The 25,695-nt window shown below is 38.4% G+C and overlaps 1 protein-coding gene across 5 annotated transcripts in view; it reads right to left on the reverse strand.

Annotated features, from left to right (window-relative positions):
* Positions 1-25,695, reverse strand: part of LOC126259741 (calcium homeostasis endoplasmic reticulum protein) — a 335,568-nt gene that overhangs the window by 265,725 nt on the left and 44,148 nt on the right. For all 5 annotated transcript variants that reach the window (XM_049956747.1, XM_049956756.1, XM_049956740.1 and 2 more), the window contains 2 exons: positions 21,999-22,231; positions 19,411-19,485 (listed from right to left, as the gene is read on the reverse strand). In XM_049956747.1, coding sequence (XP_049812704.1) covers positions 19,411-19,485; positions 21,999-22,231 — 308 coding nt within the window. The remainder of the gene's footprint in view (positions 1-19,410; positions 19,486-21,998; positions 22,232-25,695) is intronic.

The following is a 25,695-nucleotide window of genomic DNA, read 5'->3' on the forward strand; positions in this document are numbered from 1 at the left end:
TTTCAGTCAACCCTCGTAGAATAACACTCCAAAAGTGGATGATGATGATAATAATAATAATAATAATACCACCCAACACCTTTTCACTCATTTGTTCGTGAACCCCTGCAGAGAACATTTAAATCAAAATTGAAATCAGCTGATCACTAAAGCTTTCAATTTCACTCTAACTCTTTAACAGCTGTTACATTCATATCCAACATTCTACAACTCAAAACTCAAACCCCCCCCCCCAAACACACACACACACACACACACACACACACACACACACACACACACACACACACACACAGATATAAACATCATGAATAGATGTTAGTTTTCAACATATACTTTGTTAGGTTGGCAATAAATAGGTAAACAAACCAAACAGGAGGAAACACACAATGAAGTCACACTATTTACGTTGTTAAAATCAGTGTTCGAACAAATAGTTAGAAGTAGTGATGAAAGAACAATAGTGCACCACGAAAAACAAAGAGAAACACAGTAAACAGTGTGAAAGAAAAACTTCCGATTACAAAATTGCTTATGTTTCGGAAATAAAGTGGTAGAGCAACCTCCAGACCAGATGAAACACAGATGCCAAAAAGGTGGAAGTAATTACTTACTTACACAAAAAAATATGATGTGAACTGTTCGAAAATAACAAAACTGTATTGTTCTAATCCCACTGAAGATGCGTTAGAGGAAGAAAAAGGCGAAGCATGTCTGGGAAAATAAATTCAGTTCACCACGAAAATGTAGTTTTATTTACAAAACAAGTATGGGTTTCACATGATCGATATATTCAGGATCCATGCAGGTTGACATGGAAGAGATTAGTCTGTTCAAGACACCTCATTATGTTTGTACTCAGAATATGTTATAAGATTATACAAAAAATCAATATCAAGGAAACTAGACAGTAGTTTCGTGCATCAGTTCTACTATACTTCTTGTTGACGTGAGTTACCTGGGCTTTTTTCCAAGAAATGGGCAAATTCTTTTGCTCGAGAGATCTACAACAGATTATAGTTATAAGAGGGGCTAACTCATTTGCAAATTCAGTAGAACCTGACAAGGATTGCATCGGGCCATTGAGTTTTGTTCAATTTTAACAATTTCAACTGTTTCTCAACACCACTAACACTAATACTCATTTCATTCATTTTTCAGTGGTACAAGGATTAAATTGGGACAGTTTTCCTGGGTATTCCTTTGTAAAGTAGCATTTGAAAATGGAATTAATCATTTCACCTTTTGCTTTGCTACCCTCAATTTCAGTTTCTGTCTCATTCACTAGGGACTGGACACAAACTTTGGTGCCACTAACAGCCTCTATACAAGTTCAGAATTTCCTTGGGTTCTGTGAAACACCATTTGCCAATATTCTGCTACAGTAGTTACTGAAGGCATCATTCATTGCTCTCTTGAGAGTCAAACACATTTCATTCAGCATCTCTCTATCTATAGCCTTATGCTTTGTTTTACACCTATTATGTAATCACTGTTTCATCAGACGTTTCTTCATAGTGACTGTATTCCATGGAGGTTCCTTCACATTATGAACTGTTCTGCCGGGTATGTATCTAGCCAGTGTTATGAGTGATTTAAAAGTGGAAGTGATTCGGCAGAAGATGAGCAACATCCAGGACATCCATTAACCTCAAAAACAGAGGAAAATCTGCAAAATGATGCAATAATTATTCAATTCGGGGGAGATCGAAGTGAAACATACTTATACATTACAGAATTTGGCACTAGATGTGATTGGAGACACTTTTACACAATGGATGAAACAGTTTTACAAATACCTACTCATTGTTTTGCTTTCTGATGCAAAGGTGTGTGTTCACTAGCTGCAACTTCTGCAACCACTGAAGGAGATGTTTGCAATAGTACAAAAATTTGCATAAATTTACTTTCACACATCACTTGGGCAAGTTAATTTCAGGAATTTGCTGCAAGTACTAATAGAAGTGTTTTGACTAGAGTCGCACTGTGAGATAGACAAAAACAAGTGGCAGTCTATGGCATGATGCTCAAAAAACACAGCAGACCTTAACAGTGTTATATTATTATTACTGAAGAAAAATTGTGACATAAACCAAAAAGTTAGGAAAAGAGAAATGTCTGAATAAAAAAGTCGATAGGGAGGCATGCATATTTAAGTTATCACAAAACACTTTCCAATGGCCTAAAATTGGAAGACTTGGCTTGATTAAAAATTTTCTGAGAATGTCATGTGCAAGTTTTGAACATCACTAGTCTACTGAACAATCAAATATCCAAAAACAGGATACAAAAATGTGGCAAGCTATACCACCAAGAGATCACATTTTAATCACTTTTTTTGCAAAGGATATTTGTTACTTTTATTACAAATGTAATACATTTTGTTTACGGTAACATTAAAAAAATTGATAAAATTTAGATGTCTGTGCTGCCATTCTAGTTCCCCTTCTGGTGAAACAATGCAATTTGTGATTTCATTTCACACTCCCTCAACTGACGGTTGCCAATTACACATTTTTTAAGTTTCCAAGTTCTTTTGAACACTGATATTTTTGTACTAGTGCTGAAGATCAAAACTTCTTTAAGTCTGAGAAAAACTTGTAACAACTGGTAAGTACTTGCAGCAAGATGCAAAAAACTGTTCCCCCTAGCCTGCGGAAGTTTCCAATATCAAAGAAATTGCAGAAGTAGCTTCTGTAAGTAACTTGTGGAAATTTACTTGCTAGTGGATACATGCATTTACAAAAGCCGGAGCATAGAAAATACCAAAATAAGTCCTTCACAGTGCAGAGTTGAAAAGCCACATATAAAAAAAAAAAGAAAATGAAAACGTATGATCACGGGGAGGGAGGGATTGTAATTCAAAGACAAGGAATAAATAAATGTGAACAAGTGGTATGACAGTGGCTGATTTGAGGGAGAGGTAGGAACATGAACTACCAACAGGGAGAGAGATCAGAATCTAAAGAGGCAAGAGGGGCAGGGGAAAATATGATCTGCTCTGAAGCAATTTCTCATATATGACAATGGTGCTAGGAGAAGCAAGAAGAGTCAGCAGCAATGTAAAGTAGGGACAAAATGGAGTTCCTTCATTTTGCACATTATATTTCTTGTACCAGTTCTATTTCATCTTTCCAATCTTTGTAACATCTTGCTAATGCCCTATGTCCATCCTATGCCCACTTACTTGCCACACATTTCACATACTTGTGGAAGCTCTGGTTACAAAATTTATTTCCTAAAATTTTCGGTCAATAACTGCTCCAGGGGCAACAACCAGAAGGTCAAATTCAACAAAGGGAGAGCTGTATGTGAAGCAACCAACATCTTGTAACAGCAGATGTAAAATCACATTTCAAAATTCAATGACGACTACCTACCATATTTACCAGACTAGTAGACAATGTTTTTTTCCCCAAATTTATTTTTCAAAAATGTAAAATGGACAGGGTTGTCTTACATTTGCAAATAAAGCTTCCATTGTGTTTTAGATTTACATAAGGACTGTCTTACATTCGCAGTTGACACTTTGGTAGCTGAGATCACACACAGACTTAATTTGATAATTTCAGAGAGGTGGGACAGGGTGCTGTGACAACAGTTTGGCTAAATGTGGGGAGGGTAGTGATGACCGTGCAGAAAATTTCATCATACTGGCAACTATGGGAATGCATTCCACATACCATGTTTTTTTATGAATATCTAACATGTCTAAACTTCAGTTCACCTGAATTTAAAGGCGCAACTGAACTGACCACAAATCGAAAAATACTCCACAATAATATACATTTCTACAGGAGACAAATCAACTCTAACATAAATATGTCCACACAGAACACACTAAATGCAACACAACACTGAAAGACAAGGTTTAATAATGGTACAAAAGCAGTTTTTGCACAACAGGCATGTTAATTCTCAAGGTTGGCAACAAATGATGAGATGAACTGCTAACCCAAAGTGGGTTCAGTATTAGGGACCTGAGAGGATAATATATTGCTGTTATTCAGGTTTTCCAGGGTTGTAAGAACAGTAATTTCCAGCACTTCATAATGAATGCAAATCACAGCCATGAGAAATGTCGATCTATGTCCACACAGACCACACAATATCATTTTTTAGTTAACAGTTGTTCATGAAGCGAGGACCACAAACAACTGTGCACCAGAGAAAATTTGATTCTTAAAAAATTCTCATTTATTCTTCAGTCTATGTTGTGTATTTTTAATTACACAACATGTTTTAATCTCTCTGGATCATCTTTATAGATCTAAAACAAAGTAGTTTTGTTTCAGATTTGAAGACAATTCAGAGAGATTGAAACATGTCATGTAATTAAAAATGTGCAGCTGAGACTGAAGGATAAATGCGAATTGTTTTAAATATCAATATAGTTGCCGATTTTCTAGAGACAAATACGTCAGCCATAGAAAAATTTTGATGTCACAGAAGCGAATGTTTGTATTTGGTGTCAGATGGAAACTAAACTAGAAATTGCCAGTTCTGCATGACAGACTTTCAGGAGATCAAATTAGGGGCAACAGATTGTACAAAATGTGCAAGGGAGAAACAATTAAGGCTTCCTAATTACTTGAGAAATTATCCACTGAAGGTGCTGAAGGTAAAGAGGAATTTACCAAATGCATGCATTGCAGAATTCGAAGCTAGTATGACTTGGTGTTTGACAATGATGGAGAGAGTGAGACTCATGTTAAGAAGCAGAATAACACTAACTCAGTGACTTTTTGTTTGACAGAAAACTACTTGCAGATCATTGTCACATAACTATGTAAGAAAACATCACAACTGTTTGCAATAGGATATATTGACCTTTTGAGAGAGATTGTACGATGCCGTATATCAATAAAACAGTTTGTAAATTTTAATAGTCAGAATATGTTTAAAATAAACATTTCCCAAGGAGCTGCTTACCAAAAAAAAAAAAAAAAAAAAAAAAAAAAAAAATAGGGGGGGGGGTCATTTTACAGTTGATAAATACAGAAGCTGAGGCTGGATAGAGGCAACATGCTTGAACTAGTATGACACAAAGCCTTATTGTAGACAATGTTCTGTAATACAGCAGTCATTATCATGCATCTACATCACCACATGAGCAGGAGTACCTCAGTTTATTGGTCAAAGGAATTTATTCTATGACACTACTTGATTCCTACTGTTCACGTGGCCACACTAATGTACCGTAATCAATGGCTATAGCCTTTTCATCTAAGTCCTTTGTTTTTGCCATCACATCCCCTTTCTTCAGACTAAAATTACATTTTCATTTGCTTTGCACAATTTGCACCTTGTCTTGCTTCTTTTCTGTGACTTCTTCTCGCATGCTATTAGCTAACATTTCCCTTCTCTACTGTTGCACACTTTTGATTTATCTATTCCATTCCATCCTTCACCTATCTCTAAATGGCTGACTGCCCAATCTGCCAGTTTTAAGCTGGCAGTTTAGAAACCTTGCCTTCTTATACATTTCATACAATTTTTCTCTGTCACACACATACAAATCTTTTGAACAGTGGTCCAAGGTGAATTTCCCATTTCATTCACATATCATCTCATTTTGCCCAAACCTCTCCCTTATAAACCTAGATTCCACAAGCTAGTGTTTCATCAACCTTTGTTGTGACACTGTCTGTTTCATCCAGTAAGAGGACACTCTTACGTCTTTCATTTCGTTTGGTTTTGCACTGTTTCAGAAAAGACAGCTGCACAAGACTTTACTTCAAAAATGCTGAAAAGACTAAGTCTTTGATACAGTGAATGAAGAGTGGTTACATTTTTAATACACTGTTGATAGCAAGTTCATTAGCTTTTGTCTAGTGCAAGGAATCATCTCGACATTTGTCCGAAGTGATTTAAGGCTAATATGGGAAAATGAAATCTAGCAGAAATTTGAAACCAACACCTCTTGAATATGAGTCCAGTACCTTATCTACTGCATTACCTCACTCAGGTAAGAACATGAGGCCATACACTTAGACGTAAAGTTATAAAACACAATTAATATAAAGCAATAATGTTAAGATATGTGACTTTTGAAATTGGTGTACACACAATATTTTTGGACATAGTTTCCTCAGTAAAAATGATTCCAACATTTTTAGTATTATTTCAATAGAACTCAACCAGCACATACCAAAACAAATGCCAGATATTAAGAAAACTGTTATCGCCATAGCACACATAAGAACTTGTTATGCCTTGTAAAGAATATGTTCAATGTTTTTGTATTTATGCCGAACTGATGTAGCTAAAGCAAGACTTAGATGTGACTACATCTAGTAAGAATGTAGACCATTTTCTAAAATTCATTGTGACCAAAAAAGCATCAGTGAGAGTAACTGACTATAGAGCTTATTCTTCTTTATAAATTAACAAGGCTCAGTCTGATTAAATGTGAAAGAAAGAAAAGGGAAAGCATATGTTTCTAATATGTATGGGAATTAGGACATACGTCCAAAACTACTTCTCTGTCCTGTCTTATGTCAATCTCTCCCTCTCCCTTTCTTTACCTGTCTCCTTGCCTTCCCCCCTCTCTCTGTCTCCTCCTCTCCCAGTCCATCACCTCCTCTCTTCTTTTTCTATCCGTCTTCTCCTCCACCCCCTCTCTGCCCATCTCCTCCTGCCCCCCTCTCTCTGTTCACGCCCTCCTTTCCATTTTCTACGTCCCTTTCCTCCCACCCCTCTGTCCATCTTCTCTTCCCCCTCTCTCTGACCTTGAGCTTTGTTTATTGTTACTGCAAATTCAGATTCTGTATCAGTATTCTAATCATAAACCAATAAGCCATGAATACAACTTTCCTGTCAGCCTATTAGCTAACATCTCACTATTTTGTGTGTGTGTGTGTGTGTGTGTTTGCTAAAAATATATAGTCTATATGTGTCTAAACATTTATTACAGTAACAGAAAAATTTGAAGTATTAGAAATATATATTTATATATTATATCTATTAAAATATACATATGTTAAAAAATAAGTACCTAAAAACACATATGTACTGGAATTCATCACTGTGTCAAAATTTCAAAGCAAAAGGTCACAAACTTTCAGAGAGTAATGATTTTTAACAGACCAACATCTACATTTACATTTTCCCTTTTATCACATGTATACCATACAGCATTCCAATAGGTATATAAAAACACACGAGTATCCAAATGCAATGTTGTGTCAAAATTTCAAAGCAATCTGTGCAAAACCAAATGCTTTGAAATTTTGACACACTATTGCGTTGGAATGTATTTTTACGTACCTAATCTCTTAATATAAGGGGCTTTCAAAAAGAAACGAGTTGGAGATGTAATTACAGAAACCAGTAACTGTATGTTAGAAGTATTGACCTTGGCTGTTGAGACACTTGTCCCACTGTGACACAAGACGGTGAATGGCTGTCTCATAAAATTCCCGGGGCTGCGATATGAACCAGTTCCTCACGTACAACTGGATGTCATCATCCAAGGTGAATCGTTTGCCCCTTAGAGCCTTTTTAAAGGGATCAAAAATGGTGTAATCTTCTGATTCACTTCATGTAGCACAGGACAACAGTGAATGCCCAGCATTACTCGCAGACCTTGACCACCCTTCGCCAAGTGATCAAATCAAAATGACCAGGCAATCTCAACCATGGGGTCATTCTGCTCCTTGACAATGCAAAGCCTCATACAGCCAACACAGTCACGGCACTCTTGCAGAAATTCAAATGAGAGGTTCTTGGCCACCCTCCACACAGTCCGGACCTCTCTCCCTGTGGTTACGCCATTTTTGGTCCCCTTAAAGAGTCTCTGAGGGGCAAACGATTCACCTCGGACGACGACGTCCAGTTGTATGTGCGGCACTGGTTAACATCGCAGACCCGGGAAATTTATGAGACAGCCATTCACTGCCTTGTGTCACAGTGGGACAAGTGTCTCAACAGCCAGGGTCAATACTTCTAACATACAGGTACTGGTTTATGTAATTATGACTCCAGCTTGTTTCTTTTTGAACGCCCATTATATATATAATACATAATTTTTAATCAATTTAATAACAGCAAAATGTTGTTACAAAAGATCTCAAAATACATAAGTGCCAAAATTTCAAAGCAATTGGTCGAGAATTTTCGAAATACATGATTTTGGAAAGAAAGAAAAAAAAGAATTATATTTTTATTTATATAGATGTATACAACACTCACAATCAGTACTGCATATCTTACTTGTATTCCAAAACTAATTCAGTTGCCGGCAGAATTGTGATATTGTTAAAAAGCAAAACATCATTCATTAAAGGCAAAAAAAATTGTAATAGAGTTTAATGGCTGATCAATAGCACGGTAATCAGAAGCTCATGTTTAACAAGTGATACCTGACAACTTCTCCAATTAATATCACAGATAAATATAAACATGCATAACAATAATGGAACAAACACAATTTTAATTTCAATATTATGAAAAGGATAGATTGTTACTCTCCACGTGTAGGAGGCGTTCTGACGCAGATTTTGGACTAAAAAGTCCTTCTTCAGAAATAAAAACCACACAAACACAACTTGCATACACACATGGCCCCTGTCTCCGGCCTCTGTGGCCCGACTCAGAGTCGCCATGTGGGTGTGAGTTGTGCTCGTGCGAATGTGTGTCCATTTTCTATTTCCACAGAAAGAATTTTTTGTTGGAAAGCTTAAATGTTTAGCAGTGTTTTCATTGTGCCTATCTGTGACTTAGGCCTCCCCTATGTGGTGCACACCAATCTATCCTTTTGATACTGGACAGACAAAATATCGTCTCACCAAACAGTGGCAGGAGAATACATATATAATTATACAGAAATCTGCAAGCTTTTGGAGCAGGTGGCTACTTCTGGCAGATGGGCTGAAGGGGAAGGAAGAGGAGTGAAGGAAAAGGACTGGTTAGGTTTAGAAAGTGGTGAGAGTTCAGAAAAGTTGCCCAGTACCCCCTGGTCAGGGGAGATTTACCACACAGTATGACAAGGAAAGATTGGTTGTTGGGGACTGCACCAGATAGATTTGAAAACCTGAGAGCTTAAAGGTGGAAAACAGGACAATAGCAATACAGAGATTTCTGACAAAAAATTGTGCATGAGTTAATCAGAGCAGAAAGTTACATGCTTTGTATGTGGTAGAAAAGGGGGCGGGGGTGGGGGGGGGATAGACAGGTCAGAAAATAGAAGATATAGGAGACTTAAAGGAAGAGAAGTAAGGAATACTAAGTCTGAAGAAATTAGTGTTAATGAAAGCCAGGTTGGTGGCGAGAATCAAGGACATGTTGCAAGGCCAATTCCTGCTTGCTGAGTTCAGAGAAACTGGTGTCTGGGGGAAGAATCCAGGCAGCATGTGTGGTGAAACAGGCATCAAGGTCATAACTGTCATGTGTAGCACGCTCTGCAACAGGTTACTGCATGCTGCCCATATACACCCAATGTCCATTCATCCTGAATGATAATTTGGTGGTAGTTGTCAAAATGTAAAAAGGTGAATGGTGTTTACATAACAGCTGGTACAATATGTGTCGTTTCACATGTGGCTCTCCCTTTGCTAGTAGATTTTTTATCACTTATGGAGCTGGTATGCGTTCTCTGCAACATGACAGTCAGTCTTGTTACATGTTTCATTACAGGTGCCATCTGGATTTATCCCCCAGAAAGCACGTTTTCGGACCTCTGCAGCAGGTGGGAATTGACGTTACAGCACATCCTTGGTCCTTGCCATCCTCCTGGCCTTAATTTACACTGATTTCTTTGGTTTCCATATTCATTTATTCACTCTCTTTCAGTTTTCTATATGTTTGATTTTCTGACCTGTCTATTTTTCCCTGCCCCCCCCCCCCCCCCACCTCTAATGCACACAATGCACTTAGATTTCCGCACTTCATGCTGAATGTTGTTTCAGTAACCTCAGTATTGCTATTGCCCTATCTTCCATCCTTAAGCTCTCAGATTTTCATATCTCATATGGTGAAGATCCCATCAATCAGCCTTTCCTTCTCATCCCGTCCATTAAGTCTTCCCTAGCCCGGGGTTCTGGGCAACTTCAAAACTCCTGGCAGAAGAAGGAGACACTCATTCCAAAAGCCTGCTAATGTCTATACATTTATATGAGAGTTCTCCTCTCACAACTTGGTGAGTATATATTTTTTCTATTAAATTATATTTTATTTTCAAAAACGGATAATTTTCGTTGATATATCCTTTTGATAATACTGCTCTTATTCCATTCTGGACTTTACATTTTTAGTTTCAGCTCACGCAGCATAAAATTATTATCAAGGATTTAAAGGGCTCTGGTATGCAAGCAGATAAAGTTACACTTTAACAGAACTGCACAGAAACAATTTCTGAAGACAGTTCTTCAAGATAAACACACACTCATTTTCTGAAGACAATGTCCACCTTAACTGGTCTGAAAAAGCATTGTGATGAGCGCACCAAGGTCACATTGTAAAGTACAGAGGACATAGAAATTCAAATCACTGGGTGTATCACTTTGTAGGGATAGGAAAAGGAATGATCACATAGGTTCAATCGTGGCTAAAGCAGGTGGTAGACTTCAGTTTATTGGTAGATTACTGGGGAAATGCTGCCAGTTTACAGAAGAGTTTGCCTCCTCATGCGACAGGTTCTAGTATATTGCTGAGGTGTGGGGGACCCTTATCTAACAGGGGATATTGAATATATAAGAGAAGGGCAGCACAAATGGTCACAGGTTTGTTTAATCCATGGGGGAGTGTCACAGAGACACTGAAGAAACCAAACTGGCAGACTCTTGATGACAGACATGAACTATTCCAAGAAAGTCTAACTATTCCAAGAAAGTCTAAGAACCGAAATGGCAGATTCTTGAAGACAGACATAAACCATACCAAGAAAGTCTATAAACAAAGTTTCAAGAACCGGCTTTAAATGCTTACTCTAGGGATACACTAGAATGCCCTACGTATAGCTCACATAGGGATTGTGAGGATAAGCTTAGAATAATACTACACCCACAGAAGCATTTATATGCAAATGTAAGTTGATTGTTTCAAAGGAGGGGTGGAAGAGATCAAACTGCAAGGTCATAGGTCCCTTGTTCCCGGTAAAATAACTAAACAAGGGAAAGAATAAATGAAAGAGACATACAGCACAATAACAGGAGAATGGAAGAACCAGATGAATGACAGAAGGACAACAAATACTACTATGGACAAAAAAGGAAAAGAAAACCACAGAGAGAAGCAAGAAACACGTAGAAGGGGTAAAAACAAGAGAGCAGATGACCGTGGCTGGTCGAGCTCAAGAATAAAACGGAAAAGAAAGCCACTCTGCGACACATTAAAACACCAGCCCAAAAGCATTAGAGTGGAGAACACAAAGGGACAAAGGACATGAACTAAAACTTCAATAGAATGATAAAACCCACTGTCATGTATAAAACGTAGAACTAAAGTAGCTGATGAGGTGTTGTCAGCTAAAATTAATGGCAACGAGTTCGGTAACTGAAGGGTCCATTGCAGGGAAGCAAAAATAGGACAGCTCACCAAGATATGGGCCACTGTCAGCCGGGCACCGCACTGACACTGATATGGCTCATCACGGCGCAGGAGGTAACCTTGTACCACCCACGCGTGGCCAATGCAGAGCCAACAGAGAACAACAGAGAACCACAGAGTCCCTGCGTGAGGCCCATGTGGAGGTCTTCCACACATTTGTAGTCTCCTTAATGGCATCCGGTTTGTTGTGCGTACTGAGGTTATGCCATTCTGTCTCCCAAAGACGCGAAACCTTGCAGCGTAGTGCTGAACGCAGGTCAGTTGCAGAGAAGCTAATCTCCATAAGCGGTTTCCGCGTATTCTGTTTGGACAGCCTGTCAACAAGTATGTTGCCTGGGATTACGACGTGACCGGGGTTCCAGACAAACACCACTGAACGACTGGGCCGTTCCAGGGCATAAATTGACTCCTGATGGTCGCCACCAAAGGATGAACAGGGTAGCACAGGTCGATAGCTTGTAGGCTGCTCAAGGAGTCAGTACACAGAAGAAACGACTCACCAGGGCATGAACAGATGTGCTCAAGAGCACAAGATATAGCCACTAATTCGGCAGTGAAACCACTGCAGCCATCGGGCAAGAAATGCTGCTCAATATGTCCTCCATGGACATACGCAAAGCCGATGTGATCATCAGCCATCGAGCTGTTGGTGTAAACCACTTCATGTCCTTGGTGACTGTCAAGAATTGAGAGCAAGTGGCAGCAGAGAGCCGCGAGGTTAACTGAGTCCTTAGGGACATGTGAAAGGTCCAGGCGAAGCCGTGGCCTAGGTGTACACCATGAATGTGTACGTGAATGGACCTCAAGTATAGGTGGAAAAAGTCAAGGACTCCACTTCAGAAAGAAGGGATCGGACACAAACTGCAATTGGAAGCCCTGACCTGGGCCACCGATGCGGGAGAAGAACCGCCGTGAGTGGGAAAAAGAGATGGTAATTCGTCTGCGCAGGAGAACTACGAACATGTGCAATGTAACTGGCCAGCAGTTGTGCACGCCTAACCTGCACTGGAAGGACTTCGGCCTCCACCAGGACATTGGTCACCGGACTCGTCCTAAAAGCTCCTGTCACTAGGCGATGCCACAGTGGTGCACTGGGTCAAGTAAACGCAACGCTGAGGATGCCACCGAACTATAAACCACACTCCCATAGACAAGGTGGGATTGAACAAGGGCTCCGTAGAGCTGCAGCAGTGTAGAGTGATTTGCACCCCAGTTTGTGTTGCTCAGGCAGTGGAGGGCATTGAGGTGCTGCCAGCACTTCGACTACATTGAGTGGATTGTCATTATGGTAAAGTTCTGGTTCCGCATGAACAGTACGACACCGACATAAGTACGTAAACCATGACTTTGCGGCCGAAAACTGGAAACCATGGGCTAGAGCCCATGACTGCGCCTTGTGGATGGCTCCCTGTAGGTACCGCTCAGTAACACCAGTACTAGTGGAGCAGTACGAAATGCAGAAGTCATCTGCATACAGAAAGGGTGAGACGGATGGCCCTATAGCTGCTGCTAGACCATTAAGAGCCACTAAAAATAGAGATACATTCAATACAGAGCCCTAGGGAACCTCATTCTCCTGGATATTGGGGGAACTATAGGAGGCACCAAAATGGATATGGAAAGTACGAAGCAACAGGAGATTTTGGATAAAAATCGGGAGCGGGCCTCGGAGACCCCACTCGTATGACGTGTCAAGGATATGATGTTGCCAGGTCATCATACGCTTTTCATAAATCAAAAAAGACGGTAACCAGGTGTTGGCCTCTGGAAAAGTCTGTTTGGATGGCAGACTCGAGGGACACAAGATTATCAGTGGTAGAGTGACCCTGACGGAAGCCGCCGTGACATGGAGCCAGTAGGCCACGTGACTCCAGGACCCAACCCAACCGCTGACACACCATATGTTCCAGCAGCTTACAAAGAATGTTGGTGAGGCTGATGGGCCGATAGCTATCAACATGAAGCGGGTTTTTACCGGGTTTGAGCACCGGGATGATGGTGCTCTCCTGTAAATGCGATGGAAAGACGCTATCGCACCAGATCCGGTTGAAGATGACGGGGAGATGTCGCTTTTAGTCAGATGAGAGATGTTTAATCATCTGACTGTGGATCCAATCTGGCCCAGGAGCAGTGTAGGGGCAATGTGCGAGGGCACTAAGAACCTCCCACTCCATAAATGGGGCGTTATAGGATTCACTGTAGCATGTAGTGAACAAGAGGACTTTGCCTTCCAGCCACCATTTGGGAGTGTGAAAAGCTGGAGGATAGTTCTCTGATGAAGAGGCTCGAGCATAGTGCTCAGCCAAGTGCTCGGCAATCGCAGTTGCATCTGTAGATAACACGCTGTTTATGTTAACACCGGGAACACCTTTTGGGTTCTGGTACACGAAAAAACGTTTGATCCTTGCCCAGACTTGGGAAGGTGACATATGGAACCCAATGGTCGAGACATATCTCCCTCAACACTCCTGCTTCTGTCATTTGACAAGTTGACAAATGCAAGCATGGAGCTGTTTAAAGGCTATGAGTTGCTCCAGGAAAGGGTGCCACTTATGCCGCTGTACAGCTCGCCGAAGCTCCTTAATTGCTACTGCAACTTCCAGCGACCACAGAGGGACTGCCTTTCACCGGGAGCCCCCTAAAGAGCGAGGGACTCAGTTTTCTGCTGCAAAAAGGATTGTTGTAGTCACATGCTCAACCTTCACATCAATGTTCCCGCGTGGAGGAGATTCAATGGTGACAGCAGAGGCGAAAGTTTCTCAGTCCGCCTTATTTAAAGCTCATCTCGGCAGGCGTCCATGGGCCTGATGCCGGGTTTGTAGTGGACAATCTGTTCAAGTCTCCTATTATTTTGTGGCTGACAATCCGTTTACGTGCTTCTGTGGAACTGAAACCACCAGTTACCAACAACGGTTGGCTGAGGAACATGGTCTGCTTACTCATGTTACCAGTTTCAAAACAGTGATGGTCGTGCAGGATACATCAGCTTCCAGTACTTCTGGTGAACAATTACATTACAGGACCACCATAGGATAGTGGTGGCAGTGTTGTGCTATCCAGGACACACATCTGACCTCTATGGGCACAATGATTATTAGAGGAGGCTCCAAGGTGTTATTAAAGGTGAGGATACTGCCAATATTACTGTTGACTACCTACGTCTACTCTGATGAGATCTTGCCTCTTGGATGTTCCATTTATAATGAGAATCCTTAAAATTTCAGTCACATAGTCACTTAGCAATTTAAAATTTGGAAGAACTGAAGCTATAGTCCTTTGTAAAAGGAATAATTTCCTGAATTAAACTACATAAAGTTAGGATAGTGTAACTCAAATATTGCTTCAGCAATTAGGTGTATAGAAATTAAATCTACCACCACTTGCATAAATGGTTTATAAAGGACACTGTGTAGTATCCAAACTGAAAATATGAACATACACAAAACAAGTATCAAATAAGACATCTTAAATATCTGTAAACACCATCATCAAAAATAAGAAGACAAGTAACAAAATTTGACTGTTTTCAACTAGGAAGACGGCAAAGAAAATATCCATAAAAACAGAAACAGAATACACAACTTGAGCATTTATGAAGAGAGTGAGCTCAAAATAACAGTGTAAAGCAAAACTGAAAAGTTGTTGACAGTAATTCACATATCTTGTTGAATGGATCTAAAATAAATAAGTGGGAAGTTACAAGTAACAATTATCTTCATTTGTTGTGATTGTGGATAGCTTAGACAATGAGTAAGAGCAAAATAGCCTTGATTGTACACACTATCACAAAATTATATTTGATGAAAAATAAGATACATACAACTAGTTTATTTTTATAAACCACTAAATGAAAGACACAGGGTTACTTTTATAAACCACTAAATGAAAGACACAGTGTGCTACTCGGGCATTTTCAAGTACAGCCAACAGTCAGAGACAGCAACAGCACTTTTTACGAAGCTTCTCGAAGAAAGTCTTTATATGGAATACGACACTGCTGAAGCAGACACCAATATGGAACATACCGTGACATACTCATTAATTCCCATGAACTACACACTGTAGTCACAACCACCAGATAGTGTGTGAAGAGCAAAGTATGTGACTAGAGTAGTGTGTGAATTTCGACAAAATGACCCAAGTGTAAACAATCACTCTCCACCAACTAAGGATCTTAACTACAGGATACGTTTGTGCCTCCAAGTAATGTGATATGAAGACCGCAGTCCCACACCTCAGTCCAGTTTTTTTGGGGACCCTGTAACTGCAGGTGAAATCGTCAGTGTAGGGACATTTTCTGACATAGTCACTCATCATATTGCAAGACAACAGTTAATGAATGGGGAGTAACTTAAGCTGGCAATATTTTGTACTACTGCAGAGCCTCTAATGCAAAGTGCATGGTAACATAGCTACAATTTATAAATGAATAATAACATTAACTTCAAATTATCCTCCATGATAACATAAAATTCAATCTGGCGAACAACATCTGCATGAAAATAAGTCACAGCTCTCAAAAACAAAAAGAGACAGTGTGCAGGGAAAAGACATTTAAGGGGAGTTAGAATGGAAAAAAAATTTTTTTTCACATTTTCGGATTTTTATCTCATTATAAAATTTGCAATTTTTTGAATAAAATGATATATATTTCACTTATAAACTCACATGGGAAGTATTTTATTTTTTTAAAAATATAATCTACACCGGTTGAAAACATTAAAATTTTTACATGTATTACTTCAAGACCTAATGAAATCGGTAATTTTTTTATATACAAGGCTGTGGATTGCTGTATTATAAAGGTTAAATTATGTGTTTGTACTGCTAGCACTGTCAAAAACAGTATCGTATCATTTCATAGTATAAACACGCGTTGTATGTCAAAGTGCTAATGTTTTTTCCAAGGAAAAGTGACGAATAAATTGTCAAATCTCTCAAAATGTAAAATATGACGCCAAAACGAAGTGTTTTTAAGAAACGTGGGTTTTATAGTAACAGGTTTTCTAATAAAGGGAAACATTGTGTTCGACATGTGGCGTGTGAAGTTACAATGAAATACAGGCAAACTTGTTAGTATCTAGAGAAAAAACCATTAGCGCCTCGAAGATTAAAATAAAATAAACAGTTTTCTCAAAACATAAGTGATGTAAATGGTTGGTTAGGTTACATTCTGATAGATTTACACATCCTAATAAGAGTGTTAGGTGAATGTGTGTGTTATAAAATTTGTGGAGGGGCTGTTAGTTTACATGAAGATAGTGAGGTATCAAATGGACTAGCCAGGAAACTTATTATTGGTTGTGCCAGTTGTAGATATACTCATACATTTTGGAATTCTGGTAAGTGTAAAAATAATTATTTTGAAGTAAATGTTAGGTGGTTTTATGGATTGAGAGCTATTGGCAAAGGACACACTGCAGCAGAAACAATGTGTGCTGTGATGAATATGCCACACCCACCTTGTAAAATTGAGAAGTATGCAGGATTTATTGGAGCTGTTGTGAAATCTGTTGCATGTGAGTCAATGAAGGGTGCTGCAAATGAAGCTGTTGAAATAAATGATGGTATGACTGATATACCAGTAGCTTTTGATGGCACTTGGCAGAAGCATAGCTACAGTTCTAAGAATTCTATTGCTACAGTGACCAGTGTGGATACTGAGAAGGTAACAGATTTCCATATCTGTGACAGAAATTATAAAGGTACAAGTGGTGGTATGGAGGTCTCTGCAGTAACTGAAATTTTTAGTTGATCTGTGAACGAAAGGGGAGTGTGTTACACTAAGTTCTTAGGAGGTGGAGACTCAAAAGCATATAACAGTGTAGTAGCCACTCAGCCTTATGGTGGGACGATTATCACAAAACTGGAATGTGTTGGTACTGTCCAGGAGAGGATGGGCACCAGGTTGAGGAAGCTGAAACAAAGTTTGAGAGACAAGAAACTTTCTTATGGTAAAACCATAAGAGACAGGCTGACAGACAAAATGATTGATGAACTACAGCAGTATTATGGGATGGACATTAGAAATAATACTGACAATTTGTTGAAAATGCAGCAGGCAGTATGGGCTACTTTCTTCCACAGACAGTCAACTGATGAAAAACCAGTACACCACCTTTGCCCTCCTGGACCTGATTCATGGTGCAATTACTGCAATGCCCAGTACTCAAACAGTTCATACAGCCATAAACATTACATATCAGCAGCAGTCATGGATATCATAAAACCTATTTACAGAGACCTGGCAAATCCTGAATTGCTGAAGAAGTGTCTGCACGGTCAGACTCAAAATCCCAATGAGTCATTCAATAATCTTATATGGACTCACCTACTATAAAATGTCTTTGTTGGAATGAAGACACTAAAGTGGGGGGTCAGTGATTCTGTTATATCAGCATAGTTGGCCACTAAGGCGTCCAGAAAGAAGAAACAACTTGGGAACAGTTCAAGAGAATAATATACAGTATGGTGCAGGTTGATTCCGAGTGACTACAAATAAAAAATTAAGTATATATTAAGTGAGTTACAATCTTCTGAAACTTTAGAAACCATTCCTGAAAATTTACATTTTCTGTTGCATTTTTCCGTAAATCTCAGAAACCACTTCGAGTAGAGTATTCAAATTTTCAGGGAGTAATAACATACATATCCTGAGTCTACTGAACTAAAAGAAGAACATAATGTTATGTATAATTAAAATTATTTAGGGTACAGTACACAAAATTTTAACCGTGTACTTAAAAAATTGTATTTCCAAAAGCAGTGGCTGAAATACAATTATTGTGCTTCAGTAGTCTCAGAACATACCATTTAATGTCCTGTAAAAATTTCATGTCAATGGCTACAGAGGTTCCTGAAATACACGGAAGCCAAGTCACTAAATTTAACATTGTTGGGATACGGCATTCCAACTACCCTTAAATCTGACAATCGATTACTTAGCTTGCGGAGAGAGTTCTACTCCCACATACGCAAGTTCACACAAGCATGTGTGCGCTCTCTCTCTCTCTCTCTCTCACACACACACACACACACACTCACTCTTAAAGAAGGATGTTGTCCAAAAGCTAAGCAACCAGTGACCCAGTATAGAGGGTGTAAGCAATAGCTGTTCACAACATACAACAGTGACACAGGACACTTGTGGCGTAGTAAGCCAGGAAACAGCTCCAAATTGGTCTACAACAGCCACCTAAGTTACAGCACATGCACACATGCAAGACTTTGGATAAATAATCTTTGAATATTAAAAACCTCTTCTTATTGCATTTACTAAATGTAGAATTTATATTTGTGTAAATTTTACCTCAAAATGTTGTAAATTTTAACACCATAAATTTAACAATTAAATCAGTTTGTTTGTCTGGCCTTTTTACAACAAAACTACTGTGCTCATAAGGTAAGAATATCGATGTAGACTCAACTGTAAATGTAATTAGTTTTTGCATGATGTTAACGTAAGCCTTTTTTTCATTAGCCTCTCAGGACAGTTTAAATTAACAATGTCAACAAAACAGGTGGTGTAATAAGAGAGCAGAGGGTAATGAAAATCTCAAGCAGCATGCATGAGCTGTAATTTAGGTCAACGTAGTAAATTGTAAACAATTGACATTTACACCCTATGTTATAAACTAAGACAAAATTATATGAGAACAACATTTGAAATTAAAAGTTTGCTGTTAGCAACAAAGGGGATGCAAGCCTGTGTGACTTGGAAGCATAATATAAATTCACATTTTCTAGAAGTATAAACCATCTTTTGCAGTAAATTATGTCCCTCATATTCAACACAAACATAACGTTTTATATAGTACATTTGGATATTAGCAAGTGTAACAATATCTTACAGTAGATACTCACCAATGATGAAGCACATCATTAACTAAGTAAATAATGTGTAGTTTCTGAGTGAACTGAGCTGCAGGATTTATAACTCTGGAAACAACAGAAAGACATTTCAATCACTTTAAATTCATTACTTTCTAAAGTATAAATTATTTCGAGCGTGCAAGAATGTAAATGGTCAAACATAATCTGCAAAACACTATTCATTGAAAAAGGATAGGTGGGGAAAAAAAGGAAGAGTAAAATTGGCTTGGAGAGGGTTTGGTAAACCAAATATAGTTTTCAAACTGAATATCACAGCGTGACTCAAACAGAAAATCTACAATCAGAGTATATTGCCAATTTTGAATCTATGACTGTGAGACATGCACTTTTAATGATAAAACCATTCCAAAACTAAGGGTTACTAAGTGAGCAATGGAGAGACACATTTTGAGAATTAGTAAGACAGATAGGAAAATTTAAAAAAACTGAGTGGAAGACACAACTATAACGGTGCTGAAAACGAAATGGAGATGAGCAGAAAACATAATAAAAAATGGGTGGTTGTTGGAAGCCCTCTGCTGAATTCAAAAAGATAAGAAATGACTGGGGCTATGATCTTATAGAAGATGTGTAGACAACATTAGAAAACTTTCAGGACCCACATGGCTATATATAATGTTGAAGTCTGTAATACATGAAAGGTCTAGGCCAGGGTTTATCTAGAGCTGAATTGATGACAATAAATTGTCAAATGTATAATAATTTTTCACCTTACAGTTAACACTAAGCAAATTTAAACTAGTTCGAGTTATATCCTTATTTAAAAAGTCCTGCTATCCTTATGTGTTCCTTCCCCTGCGAGAAAAGGTTAGAAAACACATTTGCTCTCTATTTTGTTCTTGTATACACAAACTGACCATATTCAGTGCATCGGTTTTATCAGCATATCCACTATACAACCTGTTATCATCTTTCAAGGTTGCTGACTTTTTGATAAAAGACAATGTGTCAAAAGTGAACATAAAATAATACACTTATATATTAAGTGTGTGTGTGGGGGGGGGGAGATCGGTGTGCGTGCGTGATTTATGTGTGTGCGTACTGAGGTCTAAATTTCCAGCTACTATCTACATATTTAAAGGCTCCAAAGATACTGCCCAGACACTCAAGAGATGAGACAGGGACTGAAATTGAGGGTAGCAAAACAAAAACATAAGTGTTTAACTGCATTTGCAAATGTTCCTTTACCGATGAAAATCTAGTGTTATGGCCCCAATTTAATTGTTCCACTACTGCAAAAATGAGCAATATGGATTTTAGTGTCAGTGGTGATGAGAAACAGCAGACACAGTAAAAACTGAACAAAGCTCTAGGTCCCAATGGTCTCTTTATAGATTCTATACCAATTATGTGGCTGAATTAGCCCCTCTTTTAAACAACCATGCATTCTTTGAACAAAACTCTGTATCCAGTAGTTGGAAGAAAGCAGAGGTCATACTCATCTATAATAAGAGTAGCAGAAGTGATCCATAAATCTACCGCCCAGTATACTTGATATTCATCTGCTGTAGAATCCTAGAATATATTTTGAGCTCAAAGATAATTAGGTACCTCGAACAGAATGACCTCCACCATGCTTATCAGCAGGGATTCCGAAAATATCGATCATGTGATACTCAACTTACACTTTTCTCACACGACACCCAAAAAGCCATACATCTAAGCAGAAAGTATTCCGCAATTTCCAAAAAGCATTTGCCTCCATAGAGCACCTATAATTATTGTCAACAGTATGGTCAAATGGGTATAAAGTGAAATTTGTGTCTGACTTGAGGATTTCTTGGTAGGGAAGACACATTGTGTTACCTGAGATAGACAGTCATCGAGGGATATAGAAGTAACTGCAACTGTGTCCTTAGGAAGTGCATTGGGACCCTTACTTTATCACGTTTTTAATAAAAGACCTTGCAGACGATATTAATAGTAAACTCAGGCTTTTTGCAGATGATACAGTTATCTGTAAAGAAGTACTCGCTGAGAAAAGTTGCACAAATATTGAGCTGGACCTTGTAAGATTTCAAAGGGGTGTAATAATAGGCAACTTGCTTCAAATGTTCAGAAATTTAAAATTATGCACTTCACATAAACAAAAATACACAGTACTCTATGAATACAGTACCAACAAGTCACGACTGGAATCATTCAACTCATAGAAATACCTGAATGCAGCACTTTGTAGGGATATGAAACAGAAATTCTTCTGTTTTAATCACTTATCTAATACCAACTGAATATGATAATGGTGAATCCTCAGTCCCCTTAATAGTCACAGAAGGTTGAAATTTCTGCAGTGGATTTTTTTTAAAAAAAAAAAAAAAAAAAAAAAAAATGCATATTTGTTCCTCAAACTGTTACAAAGGCCCAAAATCACACAGCTCTAAAGATCTCCAAATTTGCACTAATGTGTTGCACTTATCATTCAGTTCCATACATTATGTTTTCTGTCACAAGCCATCTCTTTCACTTGACCTCCACCTCTAGAGAGAGAACTCCTATTGAAATGTGGCATATAATTTATATTTTGCAGCTAACTAGCAACAGTGTACATTGTCACTCACTTCTTTAGCAAGTACTGTGCGAGTACATGGTCCGAATGGGGAGATGAGTGCTGAAGAATCCACCCTTTTCCCGAAGAAATTGAATCTTTGGTGCAAGAGTCAATAATAGGCTGAAGGACTGCATCCAATTCAGAGAAGTTGATATTGGCCTCTGCAGCTGCCTGGTTCAGTGAATCATGTTGTGCCTTTCGTAAAGCTTCTTCAATCTGCCCCTGTTGCTGTTGCATTAGAACCTGCAAAGAAATACTGAATAAAACATCACCTGCATGGCATGTTAAGGACAAAAAATGTATCTAAAAACTATAGGCCATAAGATAGCTTCTAGAAAGGAAAATTCAATTAAATCCGAGATTCTCCATACTGCCCCATACTCACTGGAAATAATTAATGGTCATACCTGAAAGACTACACTATACTGAGTAATCACGGAATTATGCTGGTACTTTGGAAAGTGTGATAGACATAACAGCATTAAAGAAAATAAATTTCATGTGGTTATTAAGATAACAATAGGACATATAACAAACTTTCTTATATATATATATTTTAAAGTTATAAGCTTAAGTTTTTTCTCAACATAATATCATGCAACATTAAGGCATGTATAGCAGTTGTGAACTAGCTTCTGTATACATGCACATTACATCTCTGTGTCCAGAAACCTTACCCATGATTTGATGAAATCCCAAAGCTCCCCACTGCATTTAAAGCCCTGCAATGAAATCCATTTTTTCACATTGGGGAAGAGGTAGTAATCACTGGTAACCAAATTGTGGTTGTTTGGGAAATAAACAAACAATACTCATTTCAAACTTGCTAACTGCTCAAATTTTCAGATAGTGAACTCTGTAACTTCACATGCCAATTATTTTTTTAACTCCTCGCTGTAACTGTAAAATTGACCGTGGTGCCTCTTTCCATAAACAGAATCAACCAAACACTTAATAAAAGCCCCAAAAGTCTATGGCTCTCTTCTTCACTGAGCACAAAGAGGGGGCAGAAGGGATGGAGGATGACAACCTAACGGTATTTCATGGGTTCTATGGACAACTTGTGTGATATTATTACTTATACTACCATTTCATCTCAACATCCAGATACAAAACTCATGTCTCTTCACCAGTAACAAATCCACACTCAACTAAAGAACAAGACCCACACCAATTCTATGGGTGTTACTATTGCCGAGAAGAAAGTTTGGACTAAGTGTGCTCAAAACTTGAGCTAACCTAATATGTTAATTACAGTGTCAAACAAATCTTTGTGGATTGTGAGCAAAAGGATCTGTTAATTATGATCATGTGAAGTGTCTATTTTCTCCAAGTATTTTGTGCACTTTTTGCAGTAGTTCACTGGTGACTAGATTGTTATCCAATCTTCGTCTGGTCACACACATCACATTGTTCTGAATTGTGCAACATCTTAGTTTCACCCCAATGTCATTCATAATATTTTCTTCATAAACTGCCAATATCACACTGAATGCCTGAGAGGCCTTTTTTATTATTATAGAAACATAAGACATACAGGTCTGCGGGCTTTCATGGCCACTGTCACTGATGGCAAAATCTTACACATCATTATGCTGTGTCATATTCCTCTACATACTTCTCAAACGGTCAAAATTTTGATACCTCTGCTCGGATCTTCTTAAGGATTCCACTGGTGTTCTTGGACAACTGAAAACTTTCATAAGACAGTGTTGCACTGGCTTATAGTGGGTTGGTGGATAAGCTTGTAGTTCTTTTCTACAAATTTAATAAACACAACAGACACACATAACATAGACATAGAGTTTAGTCATCAATAATATATTCTCTTTCGCCATTTACAATTGTCTGCCAACAACAGGATAATTTTCAATTCTGCGATTGCAGAAATCACTTGGCTTTGAGGCAAAGAACTCATCAAGATGTGTTCAGAGCACATTTTCATCTGGAAAGGAAGTCCCTTGAAAGCTGCGGGAAAGAGGAAAATCTGAGCGTGCAAGGTCAGGGGAATAAGGTGGGTGCAGAGTAACTTGCCAGTCTAGCAGAATGCAGGTGGGCATTATCATGGAGTAGCATCACTTCTCACAGTCTTCCTGGTCACTATTCTTGGATTGCATCCACAAGACATCCGAGTTGTTGACAATAAATGTCAGCAGTGAAGGTTAAACCTCGGAGAAGCAATTTGTAGTACATCATACAGTTGCTGTTCCACCAGATGTGTAACATTATCTTTTATGAACGCGTGCAGGTGTTACTACGGGGAGTTGCTTCTTTGTTTTGGCTCAACCATTCCTTTCTTGTCCTTATGTTAGTATAAAGACACCAATTCTCGACAGCAGTAATAATACATAATAGGAATGGTCAGTGTTGTTCACGGGTCAATTGATGATGAGCAAGCAGAGATGGATATGTGACCAACCAATTGTGATTTTGGCTTAGAGCATGTGGCAGCCCCGGATCTACAATATTTCCGAACCAGAGCAAAAACATGATAGTGGGATCCCACCTCTCCGACCCCCTCAAGTGTTTGAGATAGGATGTCAAAAATTTTATAGAAAATAGATTTTTCAAAAATATGTTCATTTTGTAGTGCACATCTTTCTGAAGAAAGTGATATATAAAAGTATGTGTTCGAGGAATGTAAAACATGTTATTTGGTCTTAAGTGTGTGAAAGCACAGTGCCACACCTCTTCACACAGCATTCTTCTATCGCACATCACTGTATTTCCTCTATGGGATTCAAACGTGTATATTTTATATTGCAAGCCATCAAACCTATATTCAGGACAGTGGACACTGAAATAAACTATGGCATCTCTCCTGCTTCCTGTCAGCTAGTTTGACATCCTACCCCCTTTTTAAAATAAAATAAAAAATAATAATAAAAAAAATTATTACTGGGAGAGATTATTTGTGACCGGGAGAATAAGAACTCTTCTGTGACTAGGAGGATAAGAACTCCTCAGAAACTTTGCACTTTATTCCCTATTAGCTAATAACTTTCTCTTTTGTCTGACATAAAATTAAATATAAGAAACATAAGACCAGTAAACACAAGAGACAAGCAAGACAGTATACATTTCTTCAGTCCTTAGGTCCCAGCATTTTTTTCTCTCTATCTTACTACAGCTTTACACAGTGTGCTTTTCTTTCTGTAAAAGAATCTATTCTCATCATCAAAGTTCGTCAAATGTTTTGTTACATGAAAAATCAAAATGTCATTGTCTAATACGTACTGAAAAAGCTGTTAATACAAACTGTACCCAAGATTGGTTTGGTTCTCGATTTGATTACATTTGTTGAGTAGCTGTCTGCTAGATAAAACAAAACAGACCTTTTTAATATTGCAGCAATTGTAACACACACTAAATAAGCAAGACCATTTAGGCACAAATGGCCATTTTTATGTACCTCATTTACATAAATAACATAACAGAACGTAATTCAGAAATACTAATATCAAATGCCTATTATGCCTACTACCAGCAAAACGTTTTATGTTAGGAAATAGTTTCACATTTCATTCATACACTCCAGTTTCTCAAGCACGAGATCGAAAAGTAGTAGTATGAAATCTTTATATAAATTTGGGATCATCATATTCAACAATATAATTTCTATAATGTCCCCGTTTCTTCTCCTTCCTCATTTTAACAATCAATCTTGTCATCACTAATTTTGTAACTATTCCTGCCATTGTCAAAAC

This window comes from Schistocerca nitens, chromosome 1, assembly GCF_023898315.1.
Source record: "Schistocerca nitens isolate TAMUIC-IGC-003100 chromosome 1, iqSchNite1.1, whole genome shotgun sequence".
NCBI lineage: Eukaryota > Metazoa > Arthropoda > Insecta > Orthoptera > Acrididae > Schistocerca > Schistocerca nitens.